The 22,020-nt window shown below is 46.6% G+C and overlaps 1 protein-coding gene across 1 annotated transcript in view; it reads left to right on the top strand.

Annotated features, from left to right (window-relative positions):
• The window catches only part of PIR (pirin), a 102,524-nt gene that overhangs the window by 42,697 nt on the left and 37,807 nt on the right, over positions 1-22,020 (top strand). The window contains 1 exon segment of the mRNA XM_059050912.2: positions 825-1,032. Within this exon segment, the coding sequence (XP_058906895.1) occupies positions 825-1,032 (208 nt within the window).

The following is a 22,020-nucleotide window of genomic DNA, read 5'->3' on the forward strand; positions in this document are numbered from 1 at the left end:
CCCTTTATCCCCAGATCCCGAGGTTGGCATCTGGGGCTGGCCCCTCATGTGCTCTTGGTAAAGAAATGAACGCTTGAAAAGTCTGCACAACAGCGGAGGCCGTAACTTCCTCCAAGTGGTGAGCGCTCCGTTCCCAGCGTCGAAGCCAGCCGCCTGTGGCGGGGTGGGTCCCGTGGGAGTCCACGGTACCTGTAGGCCCACCTCGTGTCCTCCAGCTGCTGCGAATACCGGCTGTTGACGGCTCTCAGCTGCCTCCCACCCTGGGCGCTGCCCTCTGCCCCGGGAGCTGCCTCTCCCAAGGCTGTGCTCGCTACTGCAGGGCGGCCCACAGTCAAGGGTTTGCTGATGTGGGGATAGGAAAGCCTCAGTTTGGGGCAATTCTGAAGCTTCGTCCGACTCCAGAGCTCCCTGTTGGCTCGGCTAAGGCCTCCGTTGTACGATAACCGCATTGGTGATTGGCTTCTCCCCTGCCCAATCCTGCTTTCTTCACTTGTTAAGATGCGTCTCCCGAGAGCGCTTCTCGGTTTACTCGCTGCCCGCAACTCCCCATCTAGGGGCGCAATCTGAGACTCGGGGGTGCCGAAGAGGGGGTTCTTCCCTTTGTGTGAATTCCAGAGCTGATGATTTGATCGCACACACGGAAGCCTGGGACACGTTTGGAAAACTGGAAAGGGCCCCAGCAGTTGTCTCTGTCGTTCTGTTATCCCTCGGAAAGCAGCACTTGTAACGTGCCGGACTTTGTTACCAGGTGGTAATCATCCCACCTGTGGACTCATTAGAGGCCGCCCGGGTCACACTTCCTTCTTGTCCGTCGGGGGTTTGCGGTGGATGGCCGCGGGCCGGGGCATCGTGCACGCCGAGATGTGTTGCTCAGAGGAGCCAGCCCACGGCCTGCAACTGTGGCTTAATTTGATGAGCCCATAGAAGATGGTGGAGCCTCGGTACCAGGAACTGAAAAGCAACGAAATCCCTAAAGCCAGTAAGGAGGCCGTGACGGTTGCTGTCATTTCTGGAGAAGCCCCGGGAGTCAAGGTAAGCCGCGCTGTGGTGTGTTTGTGAAAGCTGAGGTATGCAGCGACACGAGGCTGGCCCCCTCTGGGTAGACACCTCTCACCGGGTTTGTCACGGTTCAAGTCCCATGGGATGGACTTGCTTCAAAGGTGTCAGAATAAATGCAACCTAAGGGAACCCAGAATTTTTTTTTGCCACGTGCAAACCTTTAGAGTTAGGAAAATTACAGGAAAGCAAGCTCATGTAAAGAATTTGGTAAAAAAGAAGTTTTCAAAGTTCATCTTAATATGTGTGCAGATTGAGCCTATTTCCTTTTGTTTATAGTGCAGTTTTAGAGTGCCTCGTTTAAGAAACAAAAACCAAAACTGACTCCACTCTCCGAACGTTGATTTAATTATTTATGCTCAACTTAGGAAGGACAGCACACTACTACATCGTAGAAAGGTGTTTTTTTTTTTTTTCCCATATCTCTTCCCTCTTGCATCACCCTCCCTCCCACCCTCCCTATCCCACCCCTCTATGTGGTCACAAAGCACCGAGCTGATCTCCCTGTGCTATGCGGCAGCTTCCCACTAGCTATCTAATTTACATTGGATAGTGTATATATGTCCATGCCACTCTCTCACTTCGTCACAGCTTCCCCTTCCCCTTCCCCGTATCCTCAAGTCCATGCTCTAGTAGGTCTGTGTTTTATTCCCGTCCTATCACTAATCTCTTCATGACATTTTTTTTCTTAGATTCCATATATATGTGTTAGCATACAGTATTTGTTTTTCTCCTTCTGACTTACTTCACTCTGTATGACAGACTCCAGGTCTATCCACCTCATTACAAATAACTCAGTTTCATTTCTTTTTATGGCTGAGTAATATTCCATTGTATATATGTGCCACATCTTCTTTATCCATTCATCTGTTGATGGACACTTAGGTTGCTTCCATGTCCTGGCTATGGTAAACAGAGCTGCAATGAACATTTTGGAACATGACTTTGAATTATGGTTTTCTCAGGGTATATGCCCAGTAGTGGGATTGCGGGGTCGTATGGTAGTTCTATTTGTAGTTTTTTAAGGAACCTCCATACTGTTCTCCATAGTGGCTGTATCAATTTACATTCCCACCAACAGTGCAAGAGGGTTCCCTTTTCTCCACACCCTCTCCAGCATTTATTGTTTCTTGAGTTTTTGGTGATGGCCATTCTGACCGGTGTGAGGTGATACCTCATTGTAGTTTTGATTTGCATTTCTCTAATGATTAATGATGTTGAGCATGCTTTCATGTGTTTGTTGGCCATATGTATATCTTCTGTGGAGAAATGTCTATTTAGTTCTTCGGCCCACTACTACATCGTAGAAAGGTTTTTAAAAAAATTAACTTGAACATGTATTTAATCCATACACACCACGCCCTGTACATTCCTCTTGACTGAGACTTTATAATATTTCGGTTCCGGGTCCCACCTTTTAATCAAATGAGATCGATTTTGGCTAAACTTTGTGAACAGATTTTGGTAGGACAGGGGTGTGGGCAGCACTGTGCTAACTGCACACCCGAACCGCTTGCCTGGAGCCTGGGTTCCGGGTGGTGAGCTCGGTAGTGTGGTCTCTTCGGCCGAAATGGTTAAAAGGGGTGGGAAGGGGGGATCTGGGAGGGCTCCCCGGAGGGCCCCCCCCACCTCCAGTTCCACACACACGTGCTACTTGTTGTCTGTTACCTGTTGTTAATGGTATCAATATACTGGGAACCACTTTGCCATTCTCTTTGTGCAAACAGCACTTAAAACTATTTAAAATACTAATTTATGTAAATTTAAATTCAGTTTATATGCGCCCACAGGCATGATGGCCAGGCATTGGGATGCATTTCATGGTTAAGAGGTTGGTCATGGTTACTGGTTAGGACTTAACTGGGTTTTGTATTTCCTGCACTGTCCCCCGCAGTTCTTTTCCTGTACTGTGCCTAGGAGTATGTGTTATTTGGCTTTGCTTCCGGTGCAAACAGAAGTGATTGAAGAAAAAAATACCAAAATTCGCTCCCTAATAAGCATATATACCTGACTGCTATCTACTCCCTGGCAGGCCTCCACGTTACTTTGCAGTTGGAAACGTCACCCTTCATCGTGTTTCCGTGACCCATTCGTGTTTTGCCAAGCACTGGGCAGTGCACTTTTCAACTGTGCGTCGAGGTTCCTCCTCTTCAGCTTCACGGGGGAGAATACAGGTGCTGTGAGCTCTTTCAGGTCTAAGGCGGAGGACCTCACCTTGTGTACAGAGTCAGGCAGGGAGGGTCTAAGGAGAGCTGAAATGCTGCGGAGGAGAGGCAGCTCACTGTGTTGCCCGTGGCGTTTCGCGTTCTGTGTTTTCAGGGCTCTAGGGCTCTAGGGATGGGCCTTCTTGGGATACGGAGGCAGATGGTAAAGGTCGAGAGATTTCCTTCTCTCCACTTCAACCAAAGCCCAAGGCTTTACCCAGTCACATGTATTGGTATTGGTATTGTTTTAAGATTTCACTTACAAAAAGAGTTGAGTTATCTGCAGCTAAAAAGAGAAATTAGACCATTGATTTAATGCATAATCAAAGCCAGCAATATCATGAATCCTTAACATTTACAACTGCTTCTCATTTATAGAAAATACAGTGTAATTTTAATGTCAGAGCTGGTACCAGTTACAGGCAGAAGGACATTTTAAAGCACTTCCAAGCAGCAGACCACGTGCTCTTGCAATCCCAACTAAGAATTAGAAACCAGATGTAATAATGTTTTAACTTAGTGAAATAATGTCTTAGTAGCTGCCAGCCTCTCTTTCTCTTTTTGTCAACTAAACCTCTGAAGTGAATTACGTTCTCCTAAATAAGTGATCAGTCTTTATTTAATTAATTAATTAATTATATTTACTTTTGGCTGTGTTGGGTCTTCGTTGCTGCACGCGGGCTTTCTCTAGTTGGGGCGCGCGGGGCGGGGGCTACTCTTCGTTGAGGTGCGCGGGCTTCTCATTGCAGCGGCTTCTCTTGTTGCAGAGCTCGGGCTCTAGGCGGGCGGACTTCAGTAGTTGTGGCATGCGGGCTCAGAAGGTGTGGTTCACAGGCTCTGGAGCCCAGGCTCAGTAGTTGTGGTGCGCGGGCCCGGTTGCTCCGCGGCATGTGGGATCGTCCCAGACCGGGGCTCGAACCCGTGTCTCCTGCACTGGCAGGCGGATTCTTAACCACTGCGCCACCAGGGAGGCCTGATCAGTCTTTATTATGAGAGCATTTGAATAAGAGACGCTTGGAAGCCTGGGCAGCATTAATTTGGACTCCAAGAGGCCATGTGGTGCTGTGGTTACCAGTGTGGACTCTGGAGGCAAGTGGCCTGCATTAGAATCCCCACCATGAACTAGCTTCATTGTCCTCATGTGTAAAATACGGTTGCTGTGATGATTAAGTGATTTTTTGTACACTTTAAGTTGTCAAAACAGCATCAGACATGTTATAAGCACCACACGAATGGTAGCTGTTATTATTATTTTGATTACTTTGTGTTAACGTCGGCAGGAGCTGGGCTGAGATTTATGTTTGTGGTCTATGCTAAAGGGACCTGCTGGGATTTGGAAAAGGTAATTAACCTGCTCTGAAGAAAAGACACCAGTGTGAGTCATTGTACACACGGGGGGCTCTTGACCATTTCTTTCCGAGTCTCATAAGAAACATAGTTTTGCACATCTGAAGCCTTAATATCTGCTCACACAGGAATGATTGGATTGTAAAAAGTCTAGATCTACCATAAAAATGAACTGAGGATTGTATTGCATCAGGAAGATAGTTTTAAGTTAAATCACGAGGTGAGGCTGAGAATATACCTTTCAAGAGATTGATGTGTTTATAACCAACAGAGAGTCACCAACAGCTCCCCTCCCAGCACCTTAAATAGCTAGAAAATGGAATTAGTGACCATTCCAGCGCTTCTCCAATTTTAATATTCACATGGATTACTTGGGGCTCTTGTTAAAATGCAGATTCTGATCCATCAGGTCTGGGTGAGGCCTGAGGGTCTCCATTTCTAACCTACTTCCAGGTGATGATGTTGCTGTGGTCTGGGGACCACGGTTTGTAATATATGTAATGTTCCTGGGATTCTAGACATGGGAGTTTACTTATCGGGAGGGACAGTTTGATTAGGTACCTATAGAAGATGTTAAGGTCCAATTCTGTGGCTTTTGGCAAATCTTCAACCTTTCTGCAGTGAGGGGGGTTTTTGTGCAGAACGCTGTAAGCTTTTGCAAGCAGCATGGCTGACCTTTGATATTCCCAGAGGTGGATGTGTCCCTGTTTCCCAGGTTATATGTGTCTGGTCATTTCTTTAGCCCTTGGGAAGCCACAGCCAATTGTGCGCAAGATTCTGCCAGGACAGCACAGTCTGAAGTGAAGGCTGAAAGGGGGAAAAGATAAAAATAGGATACTTTGAATAGTTTCTGTCACTTCTGGAAGGTCAAAAATCACATGTTTATTTCATGAGAGTATGAAATTCTCCAAACCCCATTCCATCCTTATCAGGCAGCCAATCAGGAATATTTATTACCAGTTCTCTCTACAACATGATTCTTTTCCCAACAAACGCCTCTTCTTGCCTCCTGCTGTTTTAAATTACATTATGTCAGAAGCAAACCTTAAGGGAGGCCTCAGCCCCACCAGGGTCAGAAAAAGGCTATCTTGAGCCAGACTGCTGAGTTCAAGGCCAGCTCCACCACTGACTGCCTTTAGATCATGTAGGCTTGCGGGGCCTCAATTTTCTCATCTGTAAAATGGAGATAATTATAATGACCCAGAGGGTCATTGGGAGGATTAACTTGGTTAATATGGGTAAAGAACTTAGAACAGTCCCTGGCGTCAAGTAAGCCCTCTATAAGTGGTTGCTACTTTTACTTTAAAAAAAAAATTATTTTATTTATTTTATTTTTGGCTGCATTGGGTCTTTGTTGCTGTGTGCGGGCTTTCTCTAGTTTTGGTGAGCAGGGGCTACTCTTCGTTGCGGTGCACGGGCTTCTCATTGCGGTGGCTTCTCTTGTTGTGGAGCACAGGCTCTAGGCACACTGGCTTCAGTGGTTGTAGCACGTGGGCTCAGTATTTGTGGCACATGGGCTCAGTAGTTGTGGCCTCAGGCTCTAGAGTACAGGCTCAGTAGTTGTGGCGCACGGGCTTAGTTGCTCCGTGGCATGTGGGATCTTCCCAGACCAGGGCTTGAACCCGTGTCCCCTGCATTGGCAGGCGGATTCTTAACCACTGCGCCACCAGGGAAATCCTACTTTTACTTCTTTGCAGAAGCTTTGTGCAGTGTTCATGTGTCCCACAGTCATAACAAGAAGCTTCCTTCTGATGAGCAGACTGTATATTCATGTATTGGATAACCAAAATTTTAAAAATTCACTTTCCAAAAGAGTTTGCCGGGCTTCCCTGGTGGCGCAGTGGTTGGGAGTCCGCCTGCTGATGCAGGGGACGCGGGTTCGTGCCCCGGTCTGGGAGGATCCCACATGCCGCGGAGCGGCTGGGCCCGTGAGCCGTGGCCGCTGCGCCTGCGCGTCCGGAGCCTGTGCTCCGCAACAGGAGAGGCCACAACAGTGAGAGACCCGCGTACCGCAAAAAAAAAAAAAAAGAGTTTGCCAAGCGTCTCATGTAATTTGCTCAGATCTTGTTTACCACAGTGCCCCCAGCACCTGGAACAGTGGCTGATACATACAAGGCAATCAGTAAATATTTGCTGGGTGGATAAGTGAAATCGTTAAAATGTAAATGAATGCTGGAATAAGAGAAAGTAGGGTGAAGTAATAAGATCAACAATATAGGGATTAAGAATGACTGCATAAGCTTAATACAAGCTAAGTAAAAAGTTGAGAGAACAATGGAATTAGCTAATTTCCATTTTCAAATGAAATAAACTATTTAATGGATTCGGAAGCAGGGAAATAAAAACCAGATTGATTCTTTTTCTTTAAATATAAATACTAGGCGGTTTTGCAAGACCCATACTGTTCCTTGCAAGTTTCTTAAATTCAAGCAGTGACACCAATCACTGAGCAGAGGTTTGGAGGTTCGTGGTTCCCTTTGGGGGTCCACGGACAGGTGTCTCCTTGTCTTTGGTGGCATCTTTCCTGTGGTTTCAGGGCGTGGCTTGATCTGTAGTAGCGGACATACTGGCTTTCAATGCGTCCCTGTGGGCCGTCCCCCTTCTTGGCCCCGATTGAGCTCCAGAAGGCATTGGGAGACCTCGCGTGCCTTGCGCCAAAACCCAACGCGCCCACTAATCAGCCTGTGTTGGTTGTGGGCTAGCATGTGATTTGTAGCCAAGCCTGTGATCGTCACCTCCAATTCAGAGAGCTGGGGGTGTCTCCAGGCTGTGGCAGGCCGTTGGTACCCACACACGCCTTTTCTTACAACAGAACCAGAGAAACGGCTGCCTGTACCACGTTTCGCAGCTTTTGTTTTCATCCGGGAAACTCCAAGGGCAGAAAGTCATTTGAAAGACTTTATCATCAATACAGAATTTTGTCCGTATCCCCCTACCTTAATTTGATTAAAAAATATGTAGTTTATGTGGCTTTCGAGGGAATGCCCTTATAGCATGTCCAAATGGCAGTGGGTTTTTGGCAGTAACACTGGACAGTAAACTTAGAACATCGTTACATTGCACCCATTTTGCTCTTTCGGAGCAATTTGAATTTTTTAGAATTGGGTCTGGCAATGTGAGCTGGACCTTGCCAACTTTACAGTTGGCCCCAGATTCTCCGCTTCCCCGCTCCCCCTGCCATTTCCCTGGCCTTTCTGAGCTGGCTTCTGTTCGCTTGGGGACGTGCGCAAAGCCGACCCCCTCCCACAGGAGGCCTCTCTTTCCTTCCCAAGCCCAGAAGAACAACTTCTCAAGGTAGCATTTAAAAAACAATAAATCTTGAAAGCAGGTAGCACAGGCACTTGTTTTTCCTTTGAAGTATTCCAGCAGGTTCCTGAGTCTAGCTTGAAAAAGAATAATGGCTAGTCTCCCAGTGTCAGAGGTTGCGAGTGGAGCGGTGGGTTTCTGACAAAGGGAGCTCAGGTAACAGGCTCAGCTGGCCCCAAGAGCAAGCAGAAGGAAAACAGCACCTGCTCCGAAACGAATCCTCTCTTCCAAAGGCCTCTCTGTTAATTGTTTTTATTTATAAATCAGAGAGCTCTGTGATAGATTTAAAAACTGGATATTTAAAAAAACATTCCCTTTGGGATGGAGGGGGATAAGGATAGACCTGGGGCTTCTCTCACTATGTCTTATTTTTAATTTTGAAAGATGTAAATGTTTACATATTTAGAACCAGAAAAGGGGGCTTCCCCGGTGGCGCAGCGGTTGAGAGTCCGCCTGCCGATGCGGGGGACGCGGGTTCGTGCCCCGGTCCGGGAAGATCCCACGTGCCGCGGAGCGGCTGGGCCCGTGAGCCGTGGCCGCTGCGCCTGCGCGTCCGGAGCCTGTGCTCCGCAGCGGGAGAGGCCCACGTACCAACAACAATAACAAAAAAGCCAGAAAAGGAAGAAAAACCCCAAACCTTAAAATGAAAACTGAATGGAAACAAATGAAGAACCTAAAAATTTGTGTAAAGATCTCAGCAACATAACCACACAGAGAAAATATTTATTTTAAGGGCTTTTAAACATAGTTCTCTTGCTGTTCAGTTTGAGTGGGATATATTCGAAAGGCAAAACCATAGAATTTTAAACTTCATTTTGTGTTTGTATTGTTAATATTGGCATTACAATTTTAAAAGTTTTGTACATATTATGAAATAAAACAAATGAGTAAGTTTGTTAACGTTTTTAGGAATCAAGATTTTTCAGTGTAAGAAAAATAGGTACAAATATAAAAGAGCTTAGAAAAATACTGGAGTATTCAATGTTATATTAAATACTAAATATTTTTTTAATGGATGGCCATTGTCTCTAAGAGGCAGTTTCTGGAAACCTAATATAATTTGATCATTTTAGGAATTCAAGATTTTTTTTTTTTTTTTTTTTTTTTTTTTTTTTTTTTTTTTTTTTTTTTTTTTTTTGCGGTATGCGGGCCTCTCACTGCTGTGGCCTCTCCCGTTGCGGAGCACAGGCTCCGGACGCACAGGCCTAGTGGCCATGGCTCACGGGCTTAGTTGCTCCGCGGCATGTGGGATCTTCCCGGACCAGGGCACGAACCCGTGTCTCCTGCATCGGCAGGCGGATTCTCAACCACTGCGCCACCAGGGAAGCCCGGAATTCAAGATTTTTAATGATGCAATTTTATCTTTCTTTCTGACAACAATGTCATTTTCCACTGGGTTTCATTTCCACTGATTTTTCTTTTATGGTCCATGTTTAATTAAATGCTATGAGGAATGCTTTTAAAAAGTCCATCCTAAGAAATTCACAATCACCCAAACGAATTCAGGCTGAATTTCCCTTTTCAGATTTTAAATAAATATATTTTAATGGGTGTGTGTGGGGAGAGAGGAAAGGAAATACCATGCAAGGCAGAGAGCCTCCTGGTCTCCCGCTGACACAGGGCAAGAGGGAAACAGAGCAGTTGGAGGAAAAGTTATTTTCAAGCGCGAAGTCCCGTAGAAATGTGGAGCCGAGGAATTCAGCATCTGCATCTCCTTGCTAGTCATCGCCAAGGTCCAGCACAGTCCCCTCTCTTTCGTGAAGCCTTCTCAGCTGCCCTAGATCCACAAACCGTCCTGTCTTCACCGTCCATGAGGTCTTGGACTGACAATTATCATTTGATTCACGCGTCCCCTTTCTCTATGAGCTCTTTTCATCCAATCATTAGATACTTGCTGTGGGTACAGTGTGCAGAGCCCTAGAGATACGACGTGAATAAAATACAGCCTGTGTCCTCAAATAAGGTCACAGTCGAGCTGGGGGCGGGCGGGGGCGGGGAGAAACGGGCCAACATTAGAAGTATCATGTGATACAAGAAATGCTAAAACAGCGGTTGTGTAAAACTTGCGTGGTGGTCCAGAGGATGGAGAAGTAATTTTCCTTGTGTGGATGGAGGTAGGAAAGGAAACAAAGAAAAGAGGTGGGGACAGGGGTCATGTGTGGTAATGGCTTACACAAAAGGCTTGGATAGTAGGGGTGCACTGGCTGTTTGGGGATGACGACGGGGGGCTGCGTTAGGCAAGCAGAAGCAACCAGATGCTAGTGGGGTTGTGACAGCGTAAAAGGAGATGATGCAGAGTACTGGGGAGGGGGGAGCCCCAAGGCCAAGTTTGTCTGCTCCTGGATTTTACCTAAGGCTGACCTTGGTTGTATATAAATTCCTGCGTCCTTCTCTCTCCCAGGGTTTTTCAGTAGCATAGTTTGAGGGTAAGGTCAGGTGGGGTGCTGTGTGCAGGCCTGTCTCGTCTCGAATTTCACAAAGCAGTCCATTCTATAGGACCCGCCCCATCACAGGCTGGGTAGCCCGAGCGAATGATCAGCCTCGTTGCACAGACAAGTGCAAATCTTGGTTCTGATCGAGTGTGAGACCAGGCACAGTTAGGTCTGTTAGTCTTGTTCACTAAATCGGAAGACACCAAAGAGCTTGTCCTTGTCCTGAGTTGGCAGGCGTAGTTGGCGCTTCATTTGCAGTTAGGAATGTTCAAATAAACAGTGGTCAGGATCTGCTCACATCAGCTCTACAGAAGGCTGCTCTTGCCCAGGGCAGCCCGCTCACCCCAGAAATACCATTCTTGGTGTGCACGAAGGGTGCCAGATGTTCTTATTCCTTCAAGATGTCCCTGCCGACCTAATCACCTAGGAAGAACATTCCAGTGGTGTCGACGAGCCCTCTCCTGCCAGTAAATGAAGATTGGATAAGTGCACTTTTAAACCAGAAGTTACATCCTGAGTTATTCATACATCGTTGGCCATTACTAATCAGGGTTACCAATTAGCAGCGGATTTAGACTAAGAGCGTAACGGAAGCTATAAAAAGCAAGGTATCGCCTTCAGTAAAGGTGAGCGGACACTTTACACATCATTATAATCACTTCTGTGACTGTCAAGGCTTGTCCCTTTAGGATATAAGAAGCCTTTCCCCAGGAGCACATAACAGATTTTTTCTAACCACAGTGAGAAAACACAGGGCAGCTTCAGAGAGCTTCAGAGGCTCTTGCCTATTGCATTAAAAACTGAGCTCCTGTGGATATCAATGAAGTGGATATTGGTATTTTAAAAACTGGTACTGGCATATAAAGAGCTACACTGTTGAGAGCTACGAACACCATACTTTATTTTGCCCGAAGCACAAATCTTTGGGATCATGTGGCTTTTGAACAGTTTGACCAAACTCACAGTAAAATGTGATGAGTAAATTTGGTGTCAGGTAGAATTTGGATTACTTGAAGCCCCATTACGAATTCTCCTGTGGTCAGGTATAGGTACCCCAAGAGAGAGAGGAATTAAACATTTTCAACTCTGATGGGCTCTCAGTCACGGCTGGGGCTGGCTTTGTAAAGGAGGAGCATGTCGTGACCTTCTGGCCGCAGGGAGTCCTTTTCACCATCCATCGCAGGCCACGGGCTGCTGAGCGTACCCTTAGTAAAACGAGATGAGGACATTGTCAGAGCCAGCCATTCCTGCAAGGACTCCCACACTGGCCACTGGGGAACTGGGAGGATTTTCCAGGAAGGTATTTAGGCCACTGTAGTTCAGTTGAGCTCAGCAGATGTATACTGAGGCATACCTCTGTGCAAGCCTCTGTGGAGGTGTGAGGGGAAAGGAGGAGAAAACTTAGAGAGCCGGAAGTGCACCATCGGAGGAACAGATGCATCCACTGGTAACACGAGTATACTCTGCTGCGTCACTGCGCTAGGAAAACATGGCGGGATTAGGGGAGGGCAGAACAGAGGGGGAGGCTCAGCCCAGCCTGGAAGCGTCAGGAGAAGCAGGCCTGAATCTAGGGGCAAACTGGCCTGGCAGAGAAGGATGGAAAGAGTCTAGACAGTGCGAAGGAGACAGCATGAGTGAAAGCGATTCTGTTCGTAGGTGTCAGAGTGTCCAATGGAATAGCTCGGTGCTTTCAGGAGGCCTTCAAAACGTATGTCCATCGTTTTAAGCATGACAATTGTTAATCATCTTTACCATGTAAAACTTTTGTGGTAATTTCTCTCTCTCTCTCTCTCTTTTTTTTTTTTTTTGTGGTACGTGGGCCTCTCACTGCTGTGGCCTCTCCCGTTGGGGAGCACAGGCTCTGGACGCGCAGGCTCAGCGGCCACGGCTCACGGGCCCAGCCGCTCTGCGGCATGTGGGATCTTCCCGGACCGGGGCACGAACCCGCGTCCCCTGCATTGGCAGGCGGACTCTCAACCACTGCGCCACCAGGGAAGCCCTCTCTCTTTTTTTTTAAACTTATCAATTTCATTCTCTTGTGTCTTTAAGAAAATCATGAATATACTGATGATGTTTCTCCTGGTGTTATTGCTCTTCTGCCTCCTCTGCCTTTTCTCTCCCTCTCTGCGTGACCCAAACCAAGACAGTGCAAAATTCCCAAGGTACAGCTCTCACGTCACTGTCTGTAGGGGTCACCCCTGTGGAGACTAGAGTGGTTCCATTTGGAACACAACATGGGTTGATTAAGCACCAGGTTCATTGATGAATAAAATAATGATAAGTTGCCTCTTTTTCATGAAACCTGAAGCCCCTCATGAAGTCCCCCTTGCTCTCTTTGCTTCCGTGTAGACGATCATTTTTAACATTATGGAAGGAAAACCTGATGGCCCCAAATTCTCTTTTCCTGGTCCAACTATAAACAGCAATTGGAGAAATGTAAATGCTTCCTTTTAAAGGCAACCATTGTGAAACTCAGAACAGGGCCCTTCTTTCCCACCACCTTCAGACACCTGCCTGGGTCAGTTTTCCTCACCCTTCTAGGCTCTAAGAACAATGCTGGCACCCCCTTCCCCTTCTCATGTTCTCTGATTGCAACAAGCCATCCACCAGAGAGAGGGAGAGCTGGGCTGTGGAAAGGAAGAAGGAAAATAGCCCAACACCTTTTCTACTTCATCTGGGTTCCTTTAGCATCGATTTTTGTTGCTTTCCACCCCTTCTCCACCAGAGTGTTTTCTTGTAGACCGCTCCTCCGCCCCAATCCCATCGCCCCATCACCACCACCAGTTAGAGTTTCTACCATTTGAGTCCTCCTGGCCAGATTCTTTTCCCTAGCAGCTTCCATGGCTGGCTGCGGCTGCTCTGCTTGTCAGCAGTCAGTACCTATCCACATCTTTGTCCGCCTTGGAGACTTTGAGTGTCTCTGAGTAACTACCGAGACTTGGCTGGTGGATTTTCCCAGCATCAGATACTGATTTAAGGCCATCTGTTACTGATCAGTCCAAAAGAAGTTTTGAGTGAGAGTTCCTGGTGACTGTGATTAAACGTTTTCATAGGTTTTAACCGACAGAGTCCATCAGCCATACAAAAGCAGCAGGGGACTTAGAACTGGATAGAAGTCATATGTAGGAAGTTGAGGTGCAGGAGAAGACCAGAAGGTATAATTCTTCTTCCCCTCCCAAGCTCAGAATGAATTGAGAGGTAGACTCAGAGAGGTTGGCCAGGTGGGGATCCAAGTACCATCTTTACTACCAGTAAAATCTGGATAAGAGAGCATGGCTTGTGTCTGAGACCTTTAGGTCTTCTTACTACTTCCGCACTTCGTTAAACGTGTCTAGGCGGAGCTGGACAGTCGTAGGCATCCTTTTCAGAGGAAGGTTTATTACTTCATGGCAGAAGAAGCGATAGAGAAAAAAGGAAAAAGCCCGGAAGGGTGTGAGCTGAGCATGTTCAGTTCCTCAGGTTACCCTCACCAACAGGATCCCATCCTTCCTTCTCCCCTCCACCCCCAGGGATGAGTAAGGAAGGCAAAGGGCAGCTGGCATTGTTGCCTCCTGGGGGGATATTAGGGAGGGGTCTGGAGGCTCCCACTGTATTCTTTTAACCTACTGGATTTGATACTTAGCAGTGACTGCCCCCCTCAGGGAAGGAGAGGAGAAATTTTATCAGCTTGGACCTCCTCCCACCAAAACTTGACTTCTGCTCTCTAGGATAAATTTGAGTAACCAGAAAGTTCTGAAATGGTTACAGAGAGTATTTTCATTAAATTAACGCTAAGGAACATTCATATTCTAGGCTGCACATTGACTCCCTATCCTATTTCCCTGTCAGAAATATATCCAACCAGTTTGAGAGGTGTGTGAGAAGCCCAAGTGATAGCATAAGAAATATCTAAATGTTAAAATATCCCAGATTTGAACAGTTCCCATCATCACATCTCTAAGAAGAAAGTAAGGTTCTGATCTAAAACTCGTTGCCTTTATAAACCAAGTCAAAAGAAATTATAATTAAAAATTATATTCTAAATAAAATTCCAACGTGTCCTCACCCAATTTAAATTCTGCTTTGCTTGGGTAGATTTTCTTTTTCTTTATAAGTGCAGTAGGCTGGGTTGCCTCCCCTGGACTGGATGTGGCTCCATCAGGACTGCCAAACCGGAGTTCATTCTACCTCAGTTCTCATTTGTCTCACTTTAAAAATATCCCTAAAGATGATAACAGGACACACATTTATTGCAGTACCAGCCCTGGTTCCATGAGATTTTGTTGCACAAGCATATCTCTGAGCCCTAGAGCAGTTACATCTGAAGAAAATCGATGTACACAGTGAGGCCAGAACATTAACGTAGTTGGGAGAACAAAGCATGTATCCATAGTTCTCCATCCTCTGAGGTGAGACGTTTGTGCGTTCTTGAAATTTAGATGCTTGTGTTGGCGGCAACTCCAGACACCAGGTCTTTAGAATATCTTCCACCCAACTGTTGAAGGCTAAGAAAAATATGAGGAGGTATTCTTCTGACCAATACACAGAGAAATGTGAATTCTAATAAACTACCACTTGATACCTTTTAAGTTGACAAAAATCAGGAAGGTGGGTATTATCAAGTGCTGGTAAGGATAGGAGGAAATAGAAACTTCCTGCGTGGCAGGCGAGTGTAACTGTATTCCTTGTGGAGAGCAAGCCGGCATTACTTAGGGAAGCTAGCGCTGCATATAGGGTATGCCCCAGCCATTCCACTCATAGATATTTACTCCAGCAAAGCTTCACCAAGTAGACATATGATGGTGGTCATCCCAGCATCATGGGTGGTAGAAAGGAGTCAGAGATGATGTAGGTGGCGACCACTTAGGGAAATGATAAGTATAATGTGGTGGCTATGTATTATGGAATATGGTACAGCTGCTAGAAGGAATGGATTATGTTTACTTACAGCTGTTTTATTAGATCTCAGGAAATAATGTGAAATAAATAAGAGCAAGAAAGCAGTTTTGCACACAATACCACTTTATCTTTTAAGGCCACCTGTCTTTCTAAATAAACATACGGAGGGTAGGTTGAAAGAATGTTCATTATGTATGCTTGACCGAGAGCCAGTGGGGGAATGGGATTGAGGCAGAGGATGATGGAGAAAAAATACAAAATGAGGGGCTTTCTTGGGTGTCTGTGCCCACGTGCCATAGACCGTGGTGTATGATCGCTTCATTCCCATGTACCCACGGCAGGGGTGTGTGTGTGTGTGTGTGTGTGTGTGTGTGTGTGTGTGTGTGTGTGTGTGTGTGTGTGTGTGAGAGAGAGAGAGAGAGGGGGAGAGAGAGAGAGAGAGAGATTGAGATTGATTGATTTGTGTCCAGCAGCAGCTTTTAACTTTTTTAGTGTAGGTGATCTCCTGTGTGGGTGATTTAAGGGATTCTAGGATGCCCTCACCCATGCCCCAAAAATTTCGGTTACATTATCTAAACTGTACCATTAGAAAGTCAATCCTTTGACAGTGCTATAGATGGAAAAGAGCATGGACTGTGGAGTCCAGGAGACCCAGGTCCACATTTCAGCTCTGTTGTTTAATACCTCTGTGGCCTTAGGAAAATTTATTTTTGCGCCTTTATTTCCTCATCTTCTGGATAGGGTGAATGACACGTAGTGCATGATATATGATGTGCCTAGCAACAAAGAGTGTAATTCATAAATATTTGTTCCCTTTCCCTTATCTGTCTCCCTTTCTGCTCCCACATTCCCTTTTTATCATTAGACTTTACTGACAGCAAATCTCTAGAATTTCTTGGGATGAGAAATGAAAGTGGCTGATATCTTTGGTAGGCCTACAAGGTACTAAATTCTAAGTCAGAGCTGTCCAATGAAAATACAATGGAAGCCGTATGTCATTTAAAATTTTCAGTAGACACACTCAAAAAGTAAAAACAAACAGCTGAAATTAATTTTAATAATATACTTTAGCCAATTATCCAAAATATGATCATTTCAATATATAATCAATATAAAATTATAATAAGATTTTTAATATTTTTTGTACCACGTCTTTAAAATCCACTGTCTTTTGTGTGTGTGTGTGTGTTTTTTACGCTCAGAGCACATCTCAATTCACACTCGCCACATTTGCTGTGCTCCGTAGTTACATATGGGTAGTGGCAACTGTATTGGACAGTGAAGTTCTGAGTGCTTTACCTGTATCAGTTCTTTTACTCGTGATTTCACTTGGGTTCTCTGGAAAACAGAGCCTAAGGCAGGTCTCACGTGCACCCCAGGGCAGTGAGAGTCGGGGGGTGGGGGAAGCAAGACAGCTGCTTGGTGGCACAGGAGGCCTGTTCAGAAAACTGTGGCTCAGGACTTTCTAACAAAGGAAGAAAGAGGCAGAATTTTTCTGTCATCCTACACCTTCCATCCCTCTTTGGCCAAAGTCTGCCTCTGGACGCTAATTCCCTGCCCTTCTGGATTGTGTCCCCAGCCCCTGCGGCAGCCTCTGAGGAGGCCACACAGCACATCTGGCAGCTTGCATCTTCACTCGTGTCTGGGTGCGGAGGTCTGTCAGGCCAGGCTCTGGAGCTACTGGAGCTCCCACCACTCTGGGGGGATGATGGAAGCCATGCAGAGCTGGACAGTCAGCCAGGAGGGGCCGAGGCGGCAGCAGCCATGGCACCCAGGGATCTCCGTAAGTGGCCAGTCCGATTCTCATGACGGCCTGATGAGGGAGAGAACTGAGGCATCGCGAGATGAGCAACTTGCCCGGGGCGATGCATCTCGTGAGTGACAGAGCTGGCCTTCGAACTGGGTGTCTGGCCCTTGACTCCGTGCTCTTAACCACAAGCCTACACACGTCCTTACCAGTTCAGCACAACCTAACAGAAATGAGAGTTTCTGCTGAGAGTGGGTTTCTTTCCCATGGAAACTTTGAAGACAGAGAGGGCCCAAGAGGAGAGACGGACGTTGCAGAGGGAATTCTTGACCCATCAGTCATTTTGCTAAGGAGCTGCCCCCTTCCTCCTCGCCCAGGAATTCATGAACAATCCCCTGCCCTGGATGGCGGATAAGTACCAACTTGCTGAGTAGCAGGGAACTTACGCTCTTCTTATTTTTGGTTAGAAGGGAGACCCGTATGTGATACTTTGGGAGCCTCTTTGTATACTTCCTTCAGTCAGATGGCTTGGTGTAGTAAGTTTGGGGTCCTGGGGGTTGATCAAGGAAGAGACAGGTTCCTGAGAGGCAGTAACACACAGGCTGTGTTTGGGTGGTGCTTGGACGGGGTGGCACGAGAAGGGAGTCCGTTATGGTCCGAGACCTTCCAGAGACAGTGGCGCAAGGCCACCACCCAGAAGTGGACTAGGATGAGGGAGCTCCCTGGGGCGTCAGAGGGTTGGAGAGGGGGCTTCCGTGTGCAGGTGATGTCACTCAGCAACAGGGGGGAGGGTCTCTGGGTCAGAGAGCTCCAAAAGGCAACTGCAGCGCGGGGTCTTCTGTAGCTGTAGGGTTCGTCCTTATTTGCGGCTGATGTTGGGGGCAGTTCCACAGGATATGTAAAGTAGGTAGGCTCTAAGTGGCTAAGAATGTGTTTCTTTGGAATATATTTAAAGTGATTGGATGTGTGAGAGTTTGAGTTGGGCTCCAGCGGGCTTTGAGCTAAAGGTCCTAGCTTGCTGTGAAGAAGTAAACAAGATGGGTGCCATTTTTACCTCATACACGGGCCACCTCAGGCCCATTTATATAACAGCTGGACAGGCAGCTTTCCATTCATTCACCTCTTTCATTGCTGTTATGAGCTATTAAGATGTGAGTGAAGTTCTTAGGGAAGCGAGAGTCTAGAATTCCTGACAGTATGAGATGCTTTTCCAGCCAGGCAAGACCTACTCTCCCTTTTTCTTCCGGCATGATTTGAATCGGAGTGTCAGGCAGCAGTAGACGTGAGAGAGCAGCTCTCCAGCTCTGCCACGTTGTAGATGAGAACACGGCAACTCATCTGGGCCATAGGTCACACATCTCGTTGTGGAAAGAACCCAGACCAAAACTCAGGTCTCCTGAGTTTTGTCCCATTTGATGTGCGCAGTAGCCCTGCCTTATCACACCGTTCGGCCCTTGTACATAAACTTGCTGAGTATGTCTCTCTCCAGTTTGGGAACGCCTTAGCTCATTTTCATGGAAGAAAGCTTCAGAATGAACCTCCATCTCTTTCTACACCAAAAGGGTACCTTCAGCCACTTGTCTTCAGATGCCTCGACTGTGTCAGAACATCCTGCAAACAATCACATAGGAGAAGCCTTGTGCCATAACAGATTCCCCATTAGACATGAAATTGAAGGTTCATGTCTACACGAGCATCTGTCCCCAGAGCCCTGTGAAATCATGTCTTTGCCAAATAGTCTCCCATGTCGATGAACTTTCTTACAAGAACTCTTGAGGCCCCTTACTAAATACCAAGTGTAACTAATAGAGATTAAAAGTGTTATAAAGCCCTGTAAGGAATATTCTAGCATCTGTTAATAGATTTACTGACTCTGCCTTGAAAAACATTACCCATGGATGGGAGATAAACGATAGGAAGGCTCCCAGTTGGCATATTTGGGGGTCATTTGTGATTTTATTGTACTGTTGCCTTTGTAGGATTATGGATGAATTATTCATATAAGGGATGGGCATTTGTTCTTTCTCTGGTTTTAATTTTCCAAAAAAAATTTGAACATCTGTAACCCAGTTTCAGGCAAGGATGCTGACTCAAAGGGTGAAGAAATCAAAGTCTTACTTTCACAATGAACATGTCTCTGATTAAATTTCAGGCCCATGAGTCCCGTCAGCATCTTTATTCCCTTCCCCGTTAGCTCTTCTCTCCTCACTATCTGTCCCCCAAATACAAGGTGAGAAGAGAAGGACTCAAGTGTTACTATTGATTAAAATGCTTCTTGAAAAAGGATACTGTCGAGACTAGACTGTAGAATAATTTGGCTATGTCCACAATTTCTGGTCAGCTGGACAGATTGATGGTCAAGATTTTCCACGATCCTTTATGGCTGATAGAAGTTAAAAATGTGGTCTGGCCCTCTCTAGCTCTCACCCTATACGGAGTCATTGGCATTTTGCCCAAGAGTCTCTTGTCTTCTCTTTGCGTAGCACTTCATGTATATGTCAAAATGTGATTACAGGGTTTTAATCCTTCCCGTAATACCTTTGGCACTGAGGATGGAAACTAATCTCTCCCGCTCCTTATCAGAATTCTTTAAAATAATCAGGAATTCAGAAATCAGAGTGCTTTGGATTGGAGACAGAAGACATTTACCCTGTGGTTGAAGAGCATCAGCCTACTGTCAACAGCAAGAGTTGGAAGTCGGCTTTAAAGTAAAGAACGTGGTAAATCTACTTTGCATTTCCTCAAAATCGTAAGGTCTCCCGAAGGAAGGGGAAGCTATGGTTCTCCACACTGGGACCGTGGATCTGGCAGTGAGTTTCTTGAGTGTGTGCAGAGGTGTAAGTGGTGGAGAGAATGGGTCTGTGAGCGCAGGAAAGTGGTGGCAGGAAGATGGGATTGAGAAGCCCCGTGGGCCATGGCCTGGATGATGCCCAGGACTCCTACGGAGTAGATCGTCCTCTCTTAGTTGAGTCTCCTGAGCGCGTCAGTGAAGTTTTTTCCACTGGGCCTCTTTTCTGTGATTGGGAAAGAGAGCCCACCCGAAATAGACCCAAGTATAGGTGCGAACTTAGCGATACAGAAGACGGTCGTCAGCTGGGGAAAAGAGCAGAAGAAGTCACCTGGGACAATTGGCTCAATGTTCACAAAAAGAAACCAGTTCTGCTCGTGATCGCATCCCTCATAGGAAAATAAATTTGACGTAGATCAAAGAATTAAATGTTAAAAAATTTGAACTAGAAAAAGACAGGCAAACATTTAACATGATCTTTGCTTGGGAAAGACTTTCGAAGTTTAAAAGCATTGGTGGGAAAAGCTGGATAGATCTGATCCGTGTCAGAAACGCCATAAATGAAATGAAAGGCCAAAACAAGATTTTTTCCAACAAGTAGTATTAAGGACAAATAGCTTTAAGTTACTTTTAAGAAGCCCTCTCATGTAAATTGATAAGAGAAGCACCGAACTCCCTTAACCCCACACCCTGCAGTTCTCTGCTCCCCCCTCTGGGTCACACTTCACAGGAGGTTCGCCGGCCCGTGTTCTCTCCACTTGCCCGCCTCATCGAGGCGCTCCACGTGGCGGCCGCCCCCGCAGCGCACTGAGCCGCTACTCCGTGTGGCCACACGCAGGGGTCTTCGTTTTCCTTCCTTTCCGCGGCTTGCACGCTTCCTCCTTCTCCACACTGTCTTTCCTTTCTTTGGCCTCTGAGATAACGCATTCTCGTGTCTCTGGATGCTCTTTGCTTCTTCTCGGTTTCACTTCTCGGGTAGGTGCCATTTCCTCCACTAGACCCCTGAACACCCAGCTTCCCTGCATCTCAGTCCTGAGTCCTCTTGTCTCTCACGGAATGTCGTCTCCCTGGATGATCTCACCCCTCCCATGGATTTAGATACCATTTATAGTCTTACAAGTCCCACGTTTGTTTTACATTTTTTTTTTTTTTTTTTTTTTTTGCGGCACGCGGGCCTCTCACTGCTGTGGCCTCTCCCTCTGCGGAGCACAGGCTCTGGACGCCCAGGCCCAGCGGCCACGGCTCACGGGCCCAGCCGCTCCGCGGCACGTGGGATCCTCCCGGATCGGGGCACGAACCCGCGTCCCCCGCATCGGCAGGCGGACCCCCAACCACTGCGCCACCAGGGAAGCCCTGTTTTACATTTTTATCGGCTTGTAATTTATATGTAACATGTTAGTTTCAGGTGCACAACATAGTGCTTTGATATTTGTATCTGTTGTGAAATAATCACCACAATACACGGTAAGCCTAGTTAACATCCATCACCATACACAATTACAGAATTTTGTGTGTGTGTGATGAGGATTTTTAAGATTTATTCTCTTGGTAAGTTTCAAATGTCTCCCACTTTCAAACGACTCCCACGTTTATATTTCTAGCACAAGCCTCACCCCGAGCTCTGTGTGGACTCATAGATTCAGCTACCGACTTGCCATCTCCGTTTGCATGGCTCCCAGGCACATCAAATTTAAAATGGCAAAAGTTGGAGTCTTGTTCCCCTACCCCCACCTGCCTCGACAGCAAACACACACAAACTCGTTTCCCTTCCAGTCTTTTCCATCTGAATGAGTGAATGGCACTGTCACTCGCTGCTCAGAGTGGAAACGTGGCGGCCATCCTTATTCCTTGTCCTCCCCTACCTACATCTAGTCCGAAGTATATTTGAAATCTGCTTCTCTCCCATCCCCTGCCCAGCCTTGGCCAGGCCCACTGCTGCAGCTTCTTCACATAGCAGCTCAAGACACCTCTTTACGATAAAAATTGGATCAGTGTGTTCCCATTGTACTTTAAAGAAATCCTGCCTGGGTCTTTTCGAACTCTCTAAACTCATCTCCTGCCATTCTCTGCAGCCTCCTCCTCCTCCTGTCTGCACGTGGCTCTCCTGTCAGTGTCCAGATCCTCCAGGCTCTTCACGGCCTCAACGCCTTTGCACATGCTGTGCTCCTTCCTCTGCCCAGAGACCTCTTACTCCCAACTCTTCTCATTCGAGGCTTTCCATTCCTCCCCCATTTTATTTTCTCCCCTCTGCCCTGTTTATTT

This window comes from Kogia breviceps, chromosome X (assembly GCF_026419965.1).
Source record: "Kogia breviceps isolate mKogBre1 chromosome X, mKogBre1 haplotype 1, whole genome shotgun sequence".
NCBI classification, from domain to species: Eukaryota; Metazoa; Chordata; class Mammalia; order Artiodactyla; family Physeteridae; genus Kogia; species Kogia breviceps.